The sequence below is a fragment of the Leptodactylus fuscus genome, chromosome 11 (genome assembly GCF_031893055.1).
Source record: "Leptodactylus fuscus isolate aLepFus1 chromosome 11, aLepFus1.hap2, whole genome shotgun sequence".
NCBI classification, from domain to species: domain Eukaryota; kingdom Metazoa; phylum Chordata; class Amphibia; order Anura; family Leptodactylidae; genus Leptodactylus; species Leptodactylus fuscus.
The window spans coordinates 40,922,489-40,942,878 of NC_134275.1; the positions used below are offsets into that span (position 1 = coordinate 40,922,489).

The 20,390-nt window shown below is 44.4% G+C and overlaps 2 protein-coding genes across 2 annotated transcripts; both read left to right on the forward strand.

Moving 5' to 3' along the window:
• Positions 1 to 1,814: 1,814 nt before the first annotated feature.
• Positions 1,815 to 6,756, forward strand: LOC142184163 (torsin-1A-like). Its single transcript, XM_075258892.1, has 5 exons — positions 1,815 to 2,017; positions 3,460 to 3,725; positions 4,347 to 4,522; positions 5,404 to 5,531; positions 6,243 to 6,756. Exons 1-5 carry the CDS (start codon positions 1,852 to 1,854, stop codon positions 6,485 to 6,487), a joined length of 981 nt encoding a protein of 326 aa, XP_075114993.1. The 5' UTR covers positions 1,815 to 1,851; the 3' UTR covers positions 6,488 to 6,756.
• Positions 6,757 to 12,348: 5,592 nt separating this feature from the next.
• LOC142185369 (torsin-1A-like) lies at positions 12,349 to 19,344 on the forward strand. The gene is made up of 5 exons (XM_075260778.1): positions 12,349 to 12,737; positions 13,636 to 13,901; positions 14,029 to 14,204; positions 15,401 to 15,528; positions 16,514 to 19,344. The coding sequence occupies exons 1-5, from the start codon at positions 12,524 to 12,526 to the stop codon at positions 16,756 to 16,758; spliced, it is 1,029 nt and encodes a 342-aa protein (XP_075116879.1). The 5' UTR covers positions 12,349 to 12,523; the 3' UTR covers positions 16,759 to 19,344.
• The last annotated feature ends 1,046 nt before the right edge of the window (positions 19,345 to 20,390 follow it).

Sequence of the window (20,390 nt, forward strand, 5' to 3'; positions counted from 1 at the left end):
CTCGGGCAATTGCAAGGGTTGCATGGTGGGAAAATGACACAAAAAGTAGCTCTTCGAATGAACTGTTGAAATTCTGAATGTGAGCCTAAAAAAGTTTATAAAAATGTTGCGTTACAATAAAGATAAGATAATCCTTTAATAGTCCCACATTGGGGAAATTTCAGCATGTTACAGCAGCATAGTAATACAGGTACAGGATAATACACAGTAATATATTACAGACGTAGGCACACATATGCTGAGAAGAGAAGATATACTAGGAGTCCATAGCAGCTAAGGAAAAACGGAAGAGAAAGAGGAAGACCTCATGGTCATCGTCATAATCATTAGTTTTCTGTGCAGAGTGATCTTCGCTTGGTCTGAAGTAGATTATACAGCCTGGTCGCGGTTGGAAGGAAGGACCTGCTCCTTCTCACACTTGGGGTGAAGCAGACGGTCACTTACAGTGCTGCCAAGTCCCATCAGGGTCCCATACATGGGGTGGGATTTGTTCTCCTGCATGGAGGTCACCACAGACAGTATCCTTCTGTCACCCACCACCTGTACTGGGTCCAGGGGGCTCCCCAGGACAGAGCTGGCCCTCCTGATCAGCCTGTCAAGTCTATTTCTGTCCCTGGTTGATATACTGCTCCCCCAGCAGGCCACACTGAAAAACATGGCTGAGGCAACCACAGAGTTGAAAAAGGCCCTAAGAAGTGTCCCCTGGACCCCGAAGGCTCTCAGCCTCCTGAGCAGGTAGAGTCTGCTGTGGCCCTTTCTGTGCAGCGCCTCCAGGTGATCAGCCCAGTCTAGTTTATTATTGAGGATCACACCCAGGTACTTATAGGTCCTGACTATCTCAATACATGTTCCTTGGATCTCCACCGTGGTCGGGGCACTTCTCCGTTTACTAAAGTCCACCACCATCTCCTTGGTCTTCCCAGCATTAATCCTGAGCTGGTTCTGCTGGCACCATTCAACAAAATCCAGAAGACAACTGTGAGTTGAAGTAGGTCTTCTGTACTCCGTGGAGTTGCTGAATATGGGGCGGAATGAAGGGTGACTAATAGGTTACATGTGCTATGACTTCCTTCTTTTCCTTGTATACTTGTGGCCTATACTTCTGACATTTTTACATTTCTGCCGCCATTGTGATTTTCCTGGATGTGGCATGGGGAGGGCCGGGTGTACACAATCTCTGAAATCTACGCCAGCTATCATAGATTTCGGTGCAGGCGCATGTTTCTCTTTAAGAGAATAGGGATAAGCTGCAATACCATACACAACCTGTGGACAGGTGTGGAGCAGAAGCAGCCATATTTCGGACCTGGATACCTGCCTATTTATGATGCAGGTGATTAAGAGATATTTCCCATTTAGGAGTCTGGAAACGTTTGATGGTAACCAATATGGCAGCCATTATATCTACTAATGAGCCGATACAAAGCCAACCGCCTTGTTGTCAATTTATCAAATCAAGCGCAAAAGAAAATGGGTAAAGTTGCCCATAGCAACCAAGTTACAATGTAAACAGCAATATGGGCAACTGCTCCACTTTTCCTCTGTACTATTTCTGATATAGACTCTCCATGTTGTTGGAAAGGAAACTAGAAGAAGTCGTATAAACAGCCGCCATTTCTGGAGCAGATATTCGGGTGCCCCCCTTCCTCACATCACCAGGCCTGAACTGACAGATTATACAGTATGATGTTTGTCTCGTATTTCCTCCCGCCCACATCGCAGTCTAGAGGAAAAGTGAAACATAAAATCCAACCAGTTGCCCTTTGTAGCAATGGCCGCCGCCGCGGCGGAGAGGAAGTGACGTCACAACATGTGTACAACGCCCGCCCGTACCGGGGCTATGTAAGTGCAATGAAGTTGCTGAGAGCGGCGCTATGGCTGTTACTGCCGGTGGTATCCCGGGGGGAGCCGATCTCCATCACGGTGGGGACACTGGCTGTCAGCCTGATCTCTTATTATGGCATCCATAACTACTTCTGGGGCAGCAGCCGGTTGGAGGGAACTGTCAATGTCACAGGTAATGCTAACTTCCATCTGGAACTTCTACTATGACCTGTCTGCTTGCTGGCAAGTAACCTCTGGTTAACTTACCAGGCTGGGAGTTCTGCGTCTAAGGAGGTTACAGGTGATGCTGGGAGTTGTAGTTCAGCAGGTTGCACATTACTGTGGGTGGGCATGCTGATATTTGTAGTTCCAAGAAGGCTACAGGTTGTAGAGCATGCTGGGGGTTGTAGTTCAGCAGGTGACACATCACTGTAGGAGAGCCTGCTGGGGGTTGTAGTTTAATGGTGGTTGTGGAGCCTCGGGTCAGTAAGGGTAGGTATGCTGGGAGTTGTAGTTCCATGATGGCTGAGACACTAGGGTGTATTTGCTGTGGGAGAGTACAGTGCAAAGTCTGCCATGAAAATGTTTGAGAGTGGTCCTGCCCCTTCTGGATGTCAGCATGCTCTTGGGCATTGCCTCGCCCCTTTCTTGTAACTGACCATGTCCTTTCTTTTAGATGGGACCGCCACATAAAGCCCTATAAATGGCTGCTAGCTGTCGGTCCAGGATATTTGCCCGCAGGTCACCCTCTTTTTTTGCAGGCTCCTGGACATCTCAGGAGAAGTTGTCAGGTGTGGGCATATCCAGCTGTTTTGCCCCCATGCAGAGTGTGCATGCTTTATAGCAGCTGCAGTGAATAGCAGGGCACCCTATGTCCTGGTTAGGCTAAGACTGAGCGGTGACTTTGGTCGCAACCCTAGTCGAGTAAGCATCACTGTGTCACTAATGTAACATTGTAACCTCTAGGGTTCTGTGATTATGACTTGCAAGACCCCATGGATGCTGATAATCTGTCCACAGGATAGGTCACCGGTATCTGATCAGTGTGGGGTCAGACACCTGGAAGCCCACTGATCAGCTGACCTGGATACTGTATTTAGAGTATATGGTTGAGAGTCTCTCTCAGGTCACTTGAATAGGAGCAGATCTGATTCCGACCATGTACCTTGTATACAGCAGCTGGATTGGCCGATTGGTGTGGATCACATACACAGACTCTGCAGTAATCGGGTAGTAATAACCTGTCATGTGGACAGGGGTTCAGTATCCAGTGCACGTGGGGATTTGGACAACCCCTTTGTTTTCCTACTGCAGGGTTCCTCTAAGCTGGTAGTTTATCTTCACTGAGAATAAGTGGATTGGGCATGTTGAAATGTACCAGTCCAATCTTAATGTCCCCAGTGTTTGGCATCAGGGCATGACCATACACATCACAAGGTAGACAGGTTTGTCCAACGTTGTGTAGGATTTGTTCAGTATTATGAAAGAAATGACCCGATTTCGTACAGTCGCCTACATACAGCAGCCTAAATCTCTGCTTTCTGGTAACTTGTGGGTAAGGGGTTATCAAGCTGGGCCCTTAGAGGAAGGTTATTATGTGATAACATAGTTGTCGTCATCCTGACTGTCTTCCAGCTCTGCAGTTGGACTTTGACAAGCACATATTTGGGCAGCATCTGGCCAAGCAAGTGATCCTGAAGGCAGTGCCTCGATTCCTGAGCAATGAGAATCCTAAGAAACCCCTGGCCATCTCCTTGCACGGCTGGACTGGAACGGGAAAGAACTATGTCAGCCAAATCCTGGTCAACCACATTTACTCCGAGCCTATGAGGCAGAAGTGTGTGCAGACAATTGTGGCAACGCTTCATTTTCCACATGCCAATCGAGTTCAGGAATACAAGGTAAGAAGCCGCACAGATTGGAATATGGCATATACCCTCTGTCTTATGTATGGTGCTGTTCTACAAATCTAGGAGCCTCTATGGTAGCAGTCTGCGAACCATCCTTTTGTATTCTGGGGGTGGCGGGTGGGGGCTTGTTATATTATAGCGTTTGCTCTCATTTGTAACTTGAATATGCAGTATATTAGAGGATTGATATTTAAGTAATTCTCTTCTTCTTAAAAGGGACTTATGTTTTTGGAGCATGCTGACCTTTATTAAGGTTAAAGGGGTTTTCTAGAACTTCTTAATTGAAGACATATCCTTAGACCTCAGTGATCTTCAACTGATGACCTGACACCTGGGACCTCCACAGATCAGCTCTTTGAAGCAGCCATGTGACGTCATGTTCATCGGTCACATGGCCTGATCACTGCTCAGTCCCATTCAAGTGAGTGGGCTAGTTGTGGTACCAAGCAGAGACACTAGACTATACAATGTACAATGTTGGGCTTGATAGGTAGTGGACTCTCCTGATCGCCCGGGGACTCTAAAGATGGACTACTGCTGATTTTAAGAATAGGTAATTAATTATCTAGCCTGGAAAACCCCATTACGTTGCCTATCTTTTTTTGCTGACAGGACCGGTTACAGAAATTGGTCAAAGACTCGGTGAAGGCCTGTGAGCGCTCCATCTTCATATTTGATGAGATCGATAAAATGCACCCCGGCCTCATCGATGCCATCAAGCCTTTCCTCGATTACTATGACCATATTGATGGAGTGTCGTACCGCAAAGCAGTCTTCATTTTTCTTAGGTGAGTAATTCTGTCCCGCCCTCGCTTATAAAGAAAACTGCTCATCTATAAGGGGCTTAGCTGTTATTAAAGGGGTTTTCGGTGTCCCCAAGCAATCTTCCTATTAATGACCCAGCCTCAGGTTAGGCCATCAGTATGTGATCAGTGGGGATCTGACACCAGGACCCTGCATCCTAGGTATGAGAAGCTATATTGGGGATGGTGCGAGAAGGAGACAGCCATGTACCCTATATAGCAGCTGTGCTGGCCTACTGTAGCTCTGCCCTTATTCAATTCAATAGAAACAGAGCTGCCGTACTAAGGCAGGCCACTAGTCAGGGTGAACAGCTGTGTTCTGGTGCCATCTCCTGTATAGCTGTTGCCTATTAAAGAGGTTAACCAGGCTTATCAATTATTGACTGGCAGGAGATAGACACCTGGGCCCCCCCACTGATCAGCTGTATGAAAAGACCACAGTATATAGGCAAGTGCTGCAGCCTCTTCACAAAAAAACCAAGAACCGCGCCGCATAGTGGCTATGCTTGGTATGGCAGCTCAGTACTAGTCACTTGGGACTGATCTGCAAATAGGCCATGTGACTGAATGTGACTTCGCCTGGTCTGTGATGTGGAAGCTGCACTACTGCTTCAAAAAGTAGATCTGCAGGGGTCCTTGGTGTCTGGTCCCTGTTGCTCTTCAACCAATGATCTGTCCTAAAGGATAGGTCCTCAATTTCTAAATCTTGGCAAACCCCCTTTAAAAATGTAAAGTCCATCTACCTTACAGTCACTGTTTGTCGCCACATCTCATATACAATCGCATTATATTTACTGCAAAGTTTCTGGAATATCCAACAATGCATTTTTACTTTTTTTTTTTTCCTTGTGAATTTTATATCGCAGTAACGCAGGAGGAGAGAAGATCGCTGACTTAGCCTTACAATTCTGGAGGGCTGGAAGGAATAGAGAGGAAATCAAACTATCTGATGTGGAAAGGGATGTATACGTGTCTGCCTTCAACAAGAAAGACAGTGAGTAGGACGTATGGTTTGGAAACTAGGTTTCACCTTTTACGCTGGGTTCACACCTGCGTTTGGGGTCTCCGTTCTATGGTTTCCGTCTTCTGCATGCCAGAAGACGGAAACCATAGACCGGGTCCGGCCGTGCGCGGTGGTGAGCGTTTTAGGCTCTCCGCCGCGAAACCGGATTTTTTTATCCGGACACAGAGTACTGCATGTCTGACTCTGTGTCCAGATTATAAAACCCGGTTTTGCGGCGGAGAGCCTAAAACGCTCACCGCCGCGCACGGCCGGACATCTCTCTCACCCATTCAAATGAATGGGTGAGAGAGATTCCTGCAGGTTTCCGTATCCTGCCTGTGTTTTAGGCAGGAAACGGAAACCTAAGTACGGAGTGCCGGGCCGCAGATGTGAACGAGCCCTTAAAGGGGTTGGCACTCTTTACTTGGGATAGGTTATCAATTAAATATTTGTGGAAGTCCCAACGCTTTGACCCCTGTGGATTAACTGGTTGAAGCATCAGCAGCGCTCTGAACTCTACTACACAGGCCATGTGACTTCACATTCTTTGGTATTCACAATACCAAGCACAGCCACTATACAAATATTTGGTGCTGTGCTCGGTAAGTAGTGAAGAGCTGCAGCCTCTTCATACAGATGAATGACCAGGTGTTAGACCCTGCCAATCTTTAACTGATGACCTCCTTTCTCTGCTCATTTTAGGTGGATACTGGCACAGCAGCCTCATAGATAAAAACCTCATCGATGTCTTTGTGCCGTTCCTCCCCATGGAGTTCCAACATGTTAAGTTGTGCGTGAAGGCAGAGCTTGAACGTCGTGGCTTTGTGGCAGATGAAAAGACCATAACTGCTATTGCCAAAGAAATGGCCTATGATCCTCCTGGAGAGAGAATTTTTTCTGTAAAGGGCTGCAAAACTGTGTCCACAAAGCTGGACCTCTTCCTATGACGTATCCGAACTCCATAGTCGGTGCCCTTCATTCCTTACCCCACGTGTGGGGCATTAAAGAGTTGGCATCCTCTTGGGTCCTTCGTATGAACTTGTGAGATGCTCTCCTGTGGCCTTTGGAGTCTTGCATTGTTAACTCTATGCAGACTGAAATTTTGTGTGCAGACCCCCAGAAAAGGGTCTGTCAGCTCCTACAATATGATAATCACTATGTTGATGTATGTAATGATGAATCTGATTTCTATGTGAATAATACTTCTCTCCATGAATTAGTTTTTTTTATCCTTAGTGGAGGACAGTACCCCAGTCTATTGTGTCTGGTCAGTGGTCTCCAACCTGTGGCTCTCCAGTTGTTGCAAAACTACAACTCCCAGTACGCCCTGCTAGCTGTAGACTAAGTATACTGAGGTAAGTATATAGAGTAGCATGGCTCTCACTTTAGGGTTGGACCATTTTGTTTGTTTTTAATCTTATACCCTTTTAGATTGAATAGGGAATAACTTCATAATTGGTGGGTGCCCCTCCCCTCTTCGATCCTTAGAATCTGGTCTGGTTTCCCCATCATGATGGAGAGGCAGGCCAAGCATGCTTCAAGCTACTCCTATCTCTATGGGAGTGCTGGAGATAGTATAGTCAACTATCTATACTTGGCCATCTCCATATTTCCATACAAAGTGAATGGGGTGCATGTCAGATCCCTGCTGTCAGGATTGGTGGTATGGGGGGGGGGAGGGGTCCAACCCCTGATCATGAAGGTAAAACCCATCTTAATAAGGGATTACTTCAAAACATGGTACAACTCCTGCAATGACTTACACTTAAGATAAATCAGCAATGTTAGATCTGTTGTTAGATGGGCCTCTTCACTGTTTATGGTGCAGCATATTGTGTAGTGCCTGTGCATGTTACTTTAGCTCCATCCCATGGGACAGAGCTATGTGTAATACCTGGATCAACCACTACATGCTGTATGGTGCTATACCTCCTAAGGAAGAGGCCACAGTGCCATAGCCCCTTCAAACAGCTGGTCAGTGGGGGTGCAGGGAGTCAGACCCCCAACTAATCTGATATTGTTGACCTATACTCAGAAACCACCTATATCATACTTTTATGGTGTTGTGTTTTTTGATAAGAATCAGAGCAAAGTATATGGGGTACCTGACAGAAGGAGCTTCTGTGTTTGTGCCATACAGTATTCAGTTTGTACCATTCCTAACCAATAATACTGTCATGTAGTACTCTAAGAATGCGGTCCTATAGCATGCACATGTGTCTGAGGAGCCATATAGAAGCTTCAAGGTGACCACATCCGAGTGCCACATTGGCCACGTCTTATTTACATCCTGTTTGTGCCATCTTTGCTGATGATTACATTTCTCAGAACATATGGCTAGAAGGGATCACAACAGGTTGTCTCTCTGTTGGGAACACACCATAAAAAGCTGTAATCTGTAAACTATGATGACAGGTAGTATGTACATCTCCTACAGCGCCCCCACTGGGAAAATGAGGTATCACAATTTTCATTGGGCCCAGTGAGCTGTCTATGTAGTGCTGTGGGGTCCTCAAGAGCAAGATGGTCCTCGAAGCTAGTCACATGTACATTCCCTAGTACAGTATTTGAAGACAGGTTTTCTATGTCAGACATTTATTAAGTACTAATGGAAATGAGCACTTGCTCCCATTAACTGTCTGCCCAAAATGTTTATAGGAGTAAGGGTACGAGGCTTACATGACCACCCTGCACCTGAAATGTCTTACGGGGTGACATGGGAACCCTCTTACACACTCTTCCTTTGACCCTTGGTATTTGTTTAGTGGCCACATTTCACCCACTACCTTGGCACTATTATAGAAGTATTATATATTGAAGCTGCACTGGTCAAAGACCATTCATAAAGTTCTGACACAGATTCATTGTCTTAAAGGGGTATTCTGGTGTACAAATTAAAGGTGACTGTGATATTCCCTGTCCTTAAGATGGATTTTCAGTATTGTACTCCCAACACACCAGCTGCTTAGAGACAGTTGAATCCTATTCATATGAAAAGAATTAAACTGCACCACCAAGCGTGGCCACTATATAATTTGTGGCACACAACCTGGAATACAGTGAAAAGACTGCAGGACTTGTCCAAATATTACAGTTTCTTCAGACGGTTGGTGAGGGGTGGCAGGGGTTGAATCCCACCAATTTGTGCAATGTTTCCTGCGATAGTCCCAGAAAACCCCTCTAATATAATCCTTTATGAAATACAATTCTCTAATCTAGTTTCTGTATCGGTCCCAGATGGTTATGATCTCTATTTGCTACCATTCAGTAGATAACATCTGTCCTGGTCATTTCTGCTCACACAGCTGCAGCTGCACAGTGTATCAGATCTGTGTCTTGTAATGAGCCGTGCATCTCTGTGTCCGTCATACATGATGGGTGTAAACAATGAAGGTTGAAAATTTCTGGAAACTTCTTATACTACACGGGAAAAAAAATAAATAAAAAAATAATAATAAAAATATATATATTTTCACAATTTTAACCCATTTTTAGCAATTTGAAAACTGCGCCCACTAGCTTGTGGATGTGCTTCATGGCAGCTGCCCGCTCCAGCCTCTTATAGTTCTGGTGTATGCTAGAATTGAAGTCTGCACCAGTCAGGAATAGGTGTACATTTCGGGTATAACTCTTGTCAGCTTCCTGTTGTGATTTATAGTAAATTTGTTGGGCAGAAATACATCTTTGGCACACAAAAATAATTTACACCCATCTGTGCCGCTACTGGGTGAACTCGCCCCATAGTTTACATGTGCTTCACCTATATGGCTAAAAGCCAGCATGCAGAACTGCTGTAGTTTTCAGTGTATCTACATTGTGTTCTAGGCCCCTCTGCACCCTACTGAACCGTGCGCACAGTGTGTAATAGCATCCCCTGGAGCCTCACATCCCCTTCACAGCACTTTAACAAACCATCTGTGATCTTGTGAATGTCATCAGATGTAAAATATTTTTATCATTTTTTATTTTTTTAAATAAATTACTCTTTCTGGTCATCTAGTGTCTTACTATGTACAGGGAGACAATCAACAAGCAGGCTAGATGCTGTTTGGACAGATCTATTACTCTTAAGTACCATAAGAACAAAAAAAAACATTTTCTGTGTTAAACCTGGCGATACATATTTGATTTTCCTTGGCCATGGTGACTTAAAGAAGTCCTTTGATGTCTTCAGGCACATGCGGTTTTCTATACAGCTAGAAAGCAGACAGTGACCTGAATTCAGCGCACAGTCGGCTTTCCTGTTATGTGCACCAGGGCTTTAGGGCATTAAGCTGTGTCATATATGGGGAAGGGCCTGAGGGGGTGGAGCATGATACATGGTGGCCCTGCACTGAGTATGGGGAGGGGGGAAGATTCATTATTAATTTACACCACTTTGGCATTAAAAAAAAGTAGCAAAGCTGTGGTCTGCAACTTGAATGGTTACAAATGTTAACTTTTTTTTTTCTGTGCCCTCTCTCCCTACACCACTTTTCTCAAAACTTTCAGGGCAGTAAATGATAATAGAAATCTATCCCACTGTCCTAAATTTTAGCCAAAATGCACAACTCCTGGAGGATGCTTCTAATTCTATTAGGTGCATTCTCGGCTGAAGTGGAGAACATCGACACTGGCATACAATAATCCAGTCTTGATGTCCCTCTATGTTGTTTGCATTCTGCTCAGTGTTCTTTCTGGCAGAACCAGCTAGCCTGCTTGCTGATGGTTTCCAGCAGTCAGTACAGATTTGTTTTCACTCTGCTGTCCATAAAATCAGGAAAAAAAATTAAGTTTACAATGTTCAATATTGCAACATGGGTAAAGCCCTGAATGAATTTTTCAGCTTGCGCACATCCCTTCCTTTGTGTTTAGATTTTCTTTATTTTTCTGATGCCGCCTGTTTACAATTTCAGACTTTTGTACTGTATGTTGTGTTTAAAAAAATAAAAATAAATAAATCTTAAAAATAAATTTAACACTGTATCTTTAAGAAATGTGAAACCGGACATCCTGCTTTGCATTACGTAATGCACAGAAGATCTGTCTGCTGCGGGTGAATGGTCAGCAGTATACGGGGTTAATGTATAATCTGTACAGTAAGGACAAGGCTGTAAAAAGGAAGGTGACATTCAGATGGGTGTGGGTGCAGAGGTAATTGTATTTACATTGCAACAGACATTGGTGTTTGTGAACCCTTCGGGATTATCTACATTTTTGAACAAATTTGATATAAAACTAGATCAGATTTCCACTCAAGTCCTAAGGCTGTGTTCACATCTGTGCTGGGTTTTCAGCTATTACGAACTCATAAAAAAACCCAGAACCAACAGGTGTACATCAAAAAAGACGTACTGTGGAAAAATAAGCGAGTTAGAGTGGATGGTTTGGTCTACCAAATGCACAGCTCTGCCCCTGTCTACATATTACACCCCCTCCCCCCATTCACTGCACAGTGAGTACTATAACAGAATAAAATATTCCTTTAGAATTACTATTTTACGGTCATCAGCTTAAAAAAACAAAAACCCACATAATAAAACCCATCATGCCAAAAATCCCACAAAGAAAAGGAAACTGGTGACGAGATCAATAATTGCCCTCAATATTTTGATGCTTTTTTCAAATAGTAGGATCCTTAAAGGGGTTGTCCAGGAATTTCAGAACTCGGGGAGGAGGTTGGAGAAGGTGAAACTTAAAAAAAAAAAATCACTGTTTCCAATTCCATTCCTGTGGCAAAAGGAAAGTGCGCACACTGGAACGGACAGCAGCGGCACGCACCAGAGCGATGGAGACAGGTAACGCTAGGATCACACTAAGGTTTGGCAACCCCATCTCAGATTCCACTTAAAATCATCGGAGAGAAAAGGACTGTTCTCTGCCGATTTTAGTACAATACTGGAGAAAATGCAGCGGACCTCATTATAGTCCATGGGGTCTGCAGGTTTCCTCAGGTAACTGCTTTTTAAGCGGACAGAGTTTCCATCTTTCGGGTCCCCATTTTTGTTTTTTTGTTCTTAAATTCCTGGACAGCCCCTTTTAATTCTACCAACTGTGGCCCCTTCAATGGACAGAAAAAACCCCATAATGCTGGACTGCTATGTGATGATACCATCCCACAAAAAACAAACCCTCACAGGTGTGGAAATAAAAAAATGGCTTCACAATACTGCGACACAAAAACATCAACAAAAAACCCTATAAATCTGGTTCTGCTTCAGTAGAAAATGAACTTCCCCAGTGTGTGTTCCCTGGTCTGTGTGATCGCCCCTTCCCATTTCCGTATCACCCCCGTACTGCTGGGCCTCCCGTCTCTTTGTTGCCATAGTATGTTGTATAACGCTGGCTGGGGTCTCGCCCCTTCCTTTTGCTTACGGGCGAGGCCTGTGTCCCGTTACACCATCGCTTTGTTTTTGTCCTTTTCTGTTATATTTGAAAAAGTTTCCTAAAATCTGATTAAACATAAAATTAACGTCCCCTTTTTATCACGCTGTAAAAACGAAATCCAGACAATAGACAATGGTGGAATTAGTTTTATCCATTTCACCCCAGAAATAATTTCCTGATGATTTCAAAATACATGAAAAAAACCCCCACAAACTGTCCAAAAAGACAGAAACGTTAAAAAGCAAAAAAAAAAATTGATAACAAAAACCGTCCATGAATGTGGCCCAGTCTGATTTGGCACATACACGTGGGTCCTATGGGGCGGTACAGGACATAGAAGATCAGGAGATGGCGGGCTCTCAGTACATCAACCACCACCTAAAGCCACAAGAAACAACTTTCCCCACCAGTCATGTATCCTGCGTGTATGTGACTTCCCCTCCTGGCCACTCACTTGTACACTTTCTTCTCAGACACCTACATTTGGACATGTGGGCGTGGCGAAAGCGACTGGACTAGAACTGGGCGTGGTTTGAAGGGGGAAACCAAAACAAGCGCAGTGTGGGAAGTGCAGGAAAGAGCGGCTCTTCTGCGCATGCGCGTTCTTTCCAGCTTCCATGGCTCCGGTCAGGTGGCGCAGTACCGGGACTTGGCTCTTGTACTTGCTGCTGGCGGTACCGGTGCTGCATGTCGCCGTGTGCCTGGAGCCTATCAGCATGGGTATCGCCATAGCTGCCGCCTCGGCCATTACCGGCTACATGTCCTTCCCTGAGTTCTACTGCGGGCGGCTGGTGGAGTGCTGCCAGGTGGACAAGCCCCTCAATAGCACAGGTGAGACGGGGGGTGAGGGGTTAATAGCAGAATTGCCATGCATCATGTCTGTATATGCCTGCAGGCTCTTCTGTGGGTGTGCTGGGATTTGTAGTTCTTCAACATATGGTACGCTGTAGTGTAAATGGCATAGGGCTGATGGTAAATACTTATGGGGTAACAAAGGCACGAATTTCACTTTCTGTTTAGGCAGTATTTTTTTATTTGGAGCTGAACTCACTATTCTAATGGTGTTACATAATATAGGATAAGTCATGTAATGTATGTACACAGTGACTGCACCAGCAGAATAGTGAGCGCAGCTCTGGAGTATAATACAGGATGTAACTCAGGATCAGTACAGGATAAGTAATGTAATGTATGTACACAGTGACTGCACCAGCAGAATAGTGAGTGCAGCTCTGGAGTATAATACAGGATGTAACTCAGGATCAGTACAGGATAAGTAATGTAATGTATGTACACAGTGACTGCACCAGCAGAATAGTGAGTGCAGCTCTGGAGTATAATACAGGATGTAACTCAGGATAAGTAATGTATGTACACAGTGACTGCACCAGAAGAATAGTGAGTGCAGCTCTGGAGTATAATACCGGATGTAACTCAGGATCAGTACAGGATAAGTAATGTAATGTATGTACACAGTGACTGCACCAGCAGAATAGTGAGTGCAGCTCTGGAGTATAATACAGGATGTAACTCAGGATCAGTACAGGATAAGTAATGTAATGTATGTACACAGTGACTGCACCAGCAGAATAGTGAGTGCAGCTCTGGAGTATAATACAGGATGTAACTCAGGATCAGTACAGGATAAGTAATGTATGTATACAGTGACTGTACCAGCAGAATAGTGAGTGCAGCTCTGAAGGATAACTTTTTTTCTTTGTTTTCCAAGCCTTACAGACTGATTTAAGGGAGAAACTTTTTGGGCAACACTTGGCACATGACATCATCTACAGGGCACTAACTGGATTTATGAGCAATGAGAACCCTAAGAAGCCGTTGGCGTTATCCCTGCATGGCTGGACTGGTACCGGCAAGAACTTTGTTAGCAAAATTATTGTGGAGAATATTTATGATTTGGGAATGAATAGCAAATTTGTGCACCTCTTTGTGTCTACTGTGCACTTCCCGCACAACAGTCTGATCCCCCTTTATAAGGTACGCCTACACTGTTCACAAAATGGAATCCTACAGTGCCCTAGAAATGCCCATTGGTTAGTGATTTTGTTCATGTTGGTTATTTTGGGTCAGTTATTATAGTATTTGCAGTTTCGTTCCTCCTCAGGATCAGCTACAGTCCTGGATTCGGGGAAACACTAGCCGTTGTGCTCGCTCCATATTTATATTTGATGAAATGGACAAGCTCCACCCGGGTCTTATCGACGCCATCAAGCCTTTCCTGGATTATTATGATAATATAGACGGCGTGTCCTACCGCAAAGCCATCTTCATTTTCCTCAGGTACCTTAATCTACATATTGCCGTTTTACATAGAAACAGCTACAGTATTTTTCTGCAACTAGCTGGTATTATGTCTTTCTTAAAGGGGTTTTGATGTTGATGATCTGTCCTTAGGACAGGTGCTGGTAAAAATACACTGTACAGATTTAGAAGCAGCCAGCTCTTTATACTGTGTACTGGCCAAGCTGGGTTACTACAGCTCAGCTCTGTATACTGTGTAAAGGCTCAACCAGATTACTGCAGTTTAGAGTCAAGCTGCTGTAACCCGGCTTGACCACTACATAGTACATACAGAGCTGTGCATTTCTGGCTCTGTACACTGTGTTTTTGATGCAAAGTGGCTGCTGCTATCTGTTGATAGGCAGGAGTTCTTGGTGTTGGACCCCCATTAATCTAATATCGATAACTTGAGTGTATTTTAGATTATCAAAAACGTGGAAAACCACTTCTTGCTGCGACTAATTTTAAGTTTTTAATTTTTTCCCCTGCTTTCCAAAGGCCTTAAAGGGGGTTTTACCAAGATTAGCATTTACCCCTTAATGATAGGAAATAACTTAAAGGGGATGTACAGGAATTAATAATTTACATACCAGGTCCCTCAGAGGGCAGGGATGGGAAGTGCTTCAAATAAATACAAAAGTTTGGGTAATAAACTCATTGTAACAGCCGAGATCCCGCCCAAAAGAGACAAAGGCAGAACCCTCCACTTAGGACAGGTTCACCCCTGCGCCCGGTCTCCGCTTTAGCCAATTCGGCAGGTTTCTGTCTTGTGCCTTGAGAAACTGGACAGAGGACGGAAACCCGGCGGTCAGTTTTCAAACCCATTCAGTTGAATGGGTATGCGAGGTGACCGCCCGTGTGCGTCTTCTGCCTGTCTGCGGCAAAACCATTTTTCTAAGCCGGGCACAAAGTCAGACATCCGGGTCCGGTAAAAAAAAAAATGGTTTAGCCACGGAGAAGCAGAAGACACACACTGGCAGTCACTTTGCAAACCCAATCAAGTGAATGGGTTTGAAAACTGACCGCCGGATTTCCGCCCCCTGTCCAGTTTCTCAGGGCAAAAGATGGAAACCCACCGAATTGGCTAAAACGGAGACAAGGCGCAGGTGTGAACCCGTCCTTAGCATAGAGCACCTATTAGTATACCTGAGATGGGAATATCCTCTGGGTGTATAACATGTAGTCTTTTCCTCCAGCAATGCAGGCGGTGAACTGATCAATAGACAGATGCTGGAATTTTGGAATGATGGGAAGAAGAGAGAAGATCTAGAGCTGAAGGACGTGGAGAATGTGTTGTCTGTCGGGCTCTTCAATAACAATAACAGTGAGTGGCAATGCTGTATCTTGTCAAATCTCAAGGTGACCAAGATCTCTGGGTGCATCTTTGAATGAGGCCAGTCCTGGGCACAGTGATAGGGCCTGTTGCATAAGAAAGCTCTGATACTCTACAGATTTTTTTCTAGTTGAATATAAAATTTCAGCCTTGGACAGCAAACCGAGATCTTGAAAAAATTAAGAACCCTGTATTGGGTTTTTCCACAACTATGATGTTGAGTTTCACTTCCTTTTTGCAGGCCTGTGACTTCACGACCATTTGTCACATGGCCATACTGCAGCTCCGTTTCAATTAAAGGGGTTTTCCAGACTTTTAAATTGATGACCTATCCTTAGAATAGGTCATGAATTAAAGGAGTTGTCCACAATAACTGATATAGTTAACCACAGAATAGGTCATCGGTATCAGATTGGAGCAATGTCCTGGTGTCTGACCCCCGACCAATCAACTAATGCAGGTGCCAGATGCCATATATGAGTTATATGTCAGGAAGTGACATTGGAGTGGAGTGGGGCTCTGTACATTGTATGCAGCATCTGGGTCTCTACACGGTAGATGAATGGGACTGAGCTGCGATAACAAGTACAGCTGCTGTACAAATATATGGCGCTGTGCTTGGTAAGTAGTGAGGAGCCACAGCACTCCCCCAAATGTTTCTGCCTCTTCAGGCAGCTGATCAGGTGTCAGACCCCTGCTGATCTATAATTGATGAGCTGTCCTAAGGATAGGTCATCAATTGTTTAGCCTGGTTAACCCTTATAACATCCTGATCCCACTATTGCACCTCTGATTTTTAAGGAACCATTATATGACAAGCCCAGAAGTCAGTGTGTGCATGAAGTCTAACCCCTAGCATGCCAGAATATAAAGGAGACCTGATATTCAGGTTGCCATTTTGTGTCTTACATGGGCACATTCTACCTTGGTACGGTGGAGATGATGGTAGTAATGATTATCCTTCCTTCTTGCCCAGGTGGCTTCTGGCACAGCGGTCTCATTGAGAAGAACCTCATAGATTACTTTGTCCCCTTCCTCCCATTGGAGTTCCGTCACGTGAAGAAATGTGTCTTGGCAGAGCTCAGACACAGGGGCTTAGAAGAGGATGAAGAGTTGGCATCTCGTGTCGCAATGGAGATGACGTATTCCCCGAAAGACACAAAGTTGTTTTCTGATAAAGGATGTAAAACTGTGTCGGCCAAGCTGAGTCTCCATCTTTAGCTGAACCATCAGCATGCCACCAGGGGTGCCCCAGACATTGACTGCTTCCCAACGACCTCTGACCTTACCTTTCCCACTTCTCAATGGCAGGTATTAAGAACATTTCTGTTCACATTGAATGACTGTTACGTTGATATCTTCAGATCTCAGGGAAATGCTAGACTTGCTTTGGCATTTTCTGTTTTGGTATCTTGTGCAATTTTCTAGGTTGTGTTTTACCAATAATGCCCAGTCTTACCCACCTGCAGGGTATGGAGGGGCCACCCTACCAGTGCCTAAATACTGCACTAGATGTGTCAGCAGGCCATACTCATAAGGAGGCCAGCTTGACTTCTCCAGAACTGGTGGGCATAAAGTAGATATCTGAGTGAGGATCTCAAACTCTGCCTGGCACACTGGACAGAAGTAATCTGGGTTGGGCCTTATTCACATACACCACTACATTTTACACTTTGTCACTATTACCTTCTGTGGTTATGAAATTCCTCTCCTATAGTAGTGACTAGATCTAGGTTTATCCATCCAGCTATGTGATGCCAGGCAATGCAGTCCCACTTATATAAAATAGTGTGGTGTTCAGCCCCCCCCCCCCCCAAGTACTAGGAGTTTAAAAGCATATGGGGAATGTAGGTAGCAAACCATGAACTTTCCATGGCACCCACTGAAAGACTTGGGTTTACGGGCCAGGCCTCTAATATGGGCATGTTCACATCTGCATCAGAGTTTCTTTTTAAAATCAGAGATGACAATGCCCTATTATAGTCAATGGGGCTCCTCTGGATTAATATTTTTTTGCCTATCATATGATCGTTCTATCTCTGTCGGGATTCTATCATTAAAAAACGGTTTTACGCTAATAGCTCGTAGGAATAGCTTTTATAAAGGCTATTCATTTCTTACCTTTACCTTGAAGGTCCGCGCCACCATTTTTGAATTTTTCTTCTTTATGCTAGTTGCGCTCAGACAGCACAGGGATTGTGCCTTCTGTGCTATGAGCGCAGCATTCCAGCGCTGTCTTTCTTCTTTTCTGTCTCCTCCTCTTCTTACAGGAGACTACAGCAAAATGGCTGACAAAACAACCGACTGCGCATGTCCATTGGCCATTTTGCGGTGGTCTCTTACACGCCCCCTGTGCTTTCTGAGCGCAATTAGCATAAAGAAGAAAAATTCAAAAAACAGCGGCATGGACCTTCAAGATAAAGGTAAGAGATGAATAGCCTTTATAGAGGCTATTCCAAAGTGCTATTAGTTTAAAACTGTTATTTTAAGGATAGAATCCCTTTAAGGTGTGAACATAGCCTAATAGGGCCACAAAGACAATTTACAGGGTTTGTCCCAGGATCAAACATTTCCTGGGCGATGTACAACAAAGGGGGTACCATGTCCCTTTTTGAACTTAGTACTGGTCTTAGCATAGGTGTGACTGCTGAACTACAACTTTATTTAAGAGGCACTTGGGATTGCTGGCGTCCTATTGGTCAGACCTCCACCAATCTGACACAGATCACCGATCCCGTGGATAGGTGATCGGTTTCAGTCTTGGGACAATACCTTTAAAGAGGACTTGCTAATTTTGATGTTTTGTTTATCCAAATCCAAAGGTATGTCCTGTTATTGTTAATGCAGATGAGGATTTACTAGCCAAGTGGGTGGCAACAATGCAGCATATACAGGACCCTGCCCCCAGAGAACCCACAATGTTACCGCCCACTTGACTAGTAGACCCTAACCTGTATCGAAACGAACAGGGGTTATATGTTTGTAATGACTGAATACATTTGGATAAACAAAATACCAAAATGCTCAGGGTGACTGCGCCGATCACATGATTGATGTCATTGGGATTTTCACACCTAATGACAGTTCCCCTTTAAGTCCTGTTCCTAGTCACATGAACAGATTCCGTCACAAAATGGTGCAAATCTTTATATTTTTGTGGGTGCGGTTATCCTGTGATTTTGGTTCTCACACTTCACGGCAGTACTAATGTTATTATCGTTATATAGTGCACTCTTCTTCTGTATTTTATGCTGTTACGATTTGTAACTTGCATTGTAAAGGACATTCCAGTAATCCAGAATATGTAGGACTGATGTGAGGCTAAACAGTGGATTTTCTGGATTATTGGATGCTATATTTTTCCCCTGAACACTCTCTCATGTAACTCAACCTGCTCAGCAGCCTCACAAATTATTCCAGACAGGTGGCGCTGTTACTGCAGGGTTAGACTTGTCTTTGGAGTATTTTTGCACATGACCATTCAGCAAGCGCTGGATTCAGTTTTAATATATGTATATTCAGAACAATGCAAAGATTTTTTGTACGGCATCAGAAAAGGTAATTTATGGAATGGGAAAGTGTATGGAAGATTTTAGGGCATAAAATGACAAAGTGCCATCCACCCCTCTCTCTATGACAGGGGTCAGGAATATGACTGTGGTGGGTTTTTATATATTTTTTTAAAGAGACAGTGGGGTTTTTTACGTGCCTCGGTGATTTACCAATCGGTGATGTGTTGCCATTACTTTTCATTATAGACATGTGTATTAGTAACCAAATTTCAGATTAAATATTTTATTTTTGAAATTTTTCTACTCTAGTTTTCTTGATTTTAGATGACTAGTTTATCACCTTAAAGAGGTTAGGCAGGAAAACCTAAAGCTCAACAGTGCCTTATATGCTGATTCCATGGAAGTCTTCCTAGTGTTACTCCTCTGCCTCCCCTCCTGATGCTCCAACTCTGTCACATGACCGACTCTGTACTACTCTATGGACCAGCAGCAGGGGTAGAGCAGAGTTGGTGATGCCACAAAGCTAGAGTGGCAGCGTTGGAGGCAGTACCCTGCTGCCCTCTGCAAAGGTAATCATTGGGGCTCTGGAGAACCTGGCTCTACATTAGATTTTAGGTAAATGCCTAAGATAATAAACTTGATTACTGGTGGATTGTTAGAGATGCATAAGGGGGAGTGGGGAGAGAGGGTCTTTGCTGAGTTATTGGAAGTGACCCATAACTTTTCTTGCTCGGGGTCCCAGGGTCACGTAAATGCGCCATGATTGTATTGTAAAATTCTGGCTCAAAGTAAGCCAAATAAAAGGTGATATGATCGTAAACTAGACAATCGCCCAGTCACTGTGATAAATCTGCCTGGCTAAGTTTACACAATCTAACTGGGCCAAAGTCGCTGATTCTGGTGCTGGACAGATCCATGATAAAGCCAAGCCTTACCGATTCTACATTCTGAAATTCAATTATGGTCATGAACAGTATGTCATGGAATATTCCAGAAACATAATACACAAGAGTTAAAGGAGGATGTCCAGAATAACATGATTTGTGGATAAGACAGGGAAGGGGAAAAAAAAACAAAAAAACATGCTCTCCGGTGCTCCGACGTTTCCTACTGCGGTCCGGCCCTACTGCTCCAGAGTCCTGTTTTGGTGTAAGTCGCTGCCATATGTGATCGCTGAGGCCAATCAGTGGTCTAAGGAAAGCACATGGACGTCACAATGATGTTTGTGAGAGACATCCTAGCTCCCTTACTTAGGCTGCTGATTGGCCTCAGCAATCACGTGCAGCACGGACGTCTGCCAAAACAAGACACCGGAGAAGCTGGACCAGACCATGGTGGGAG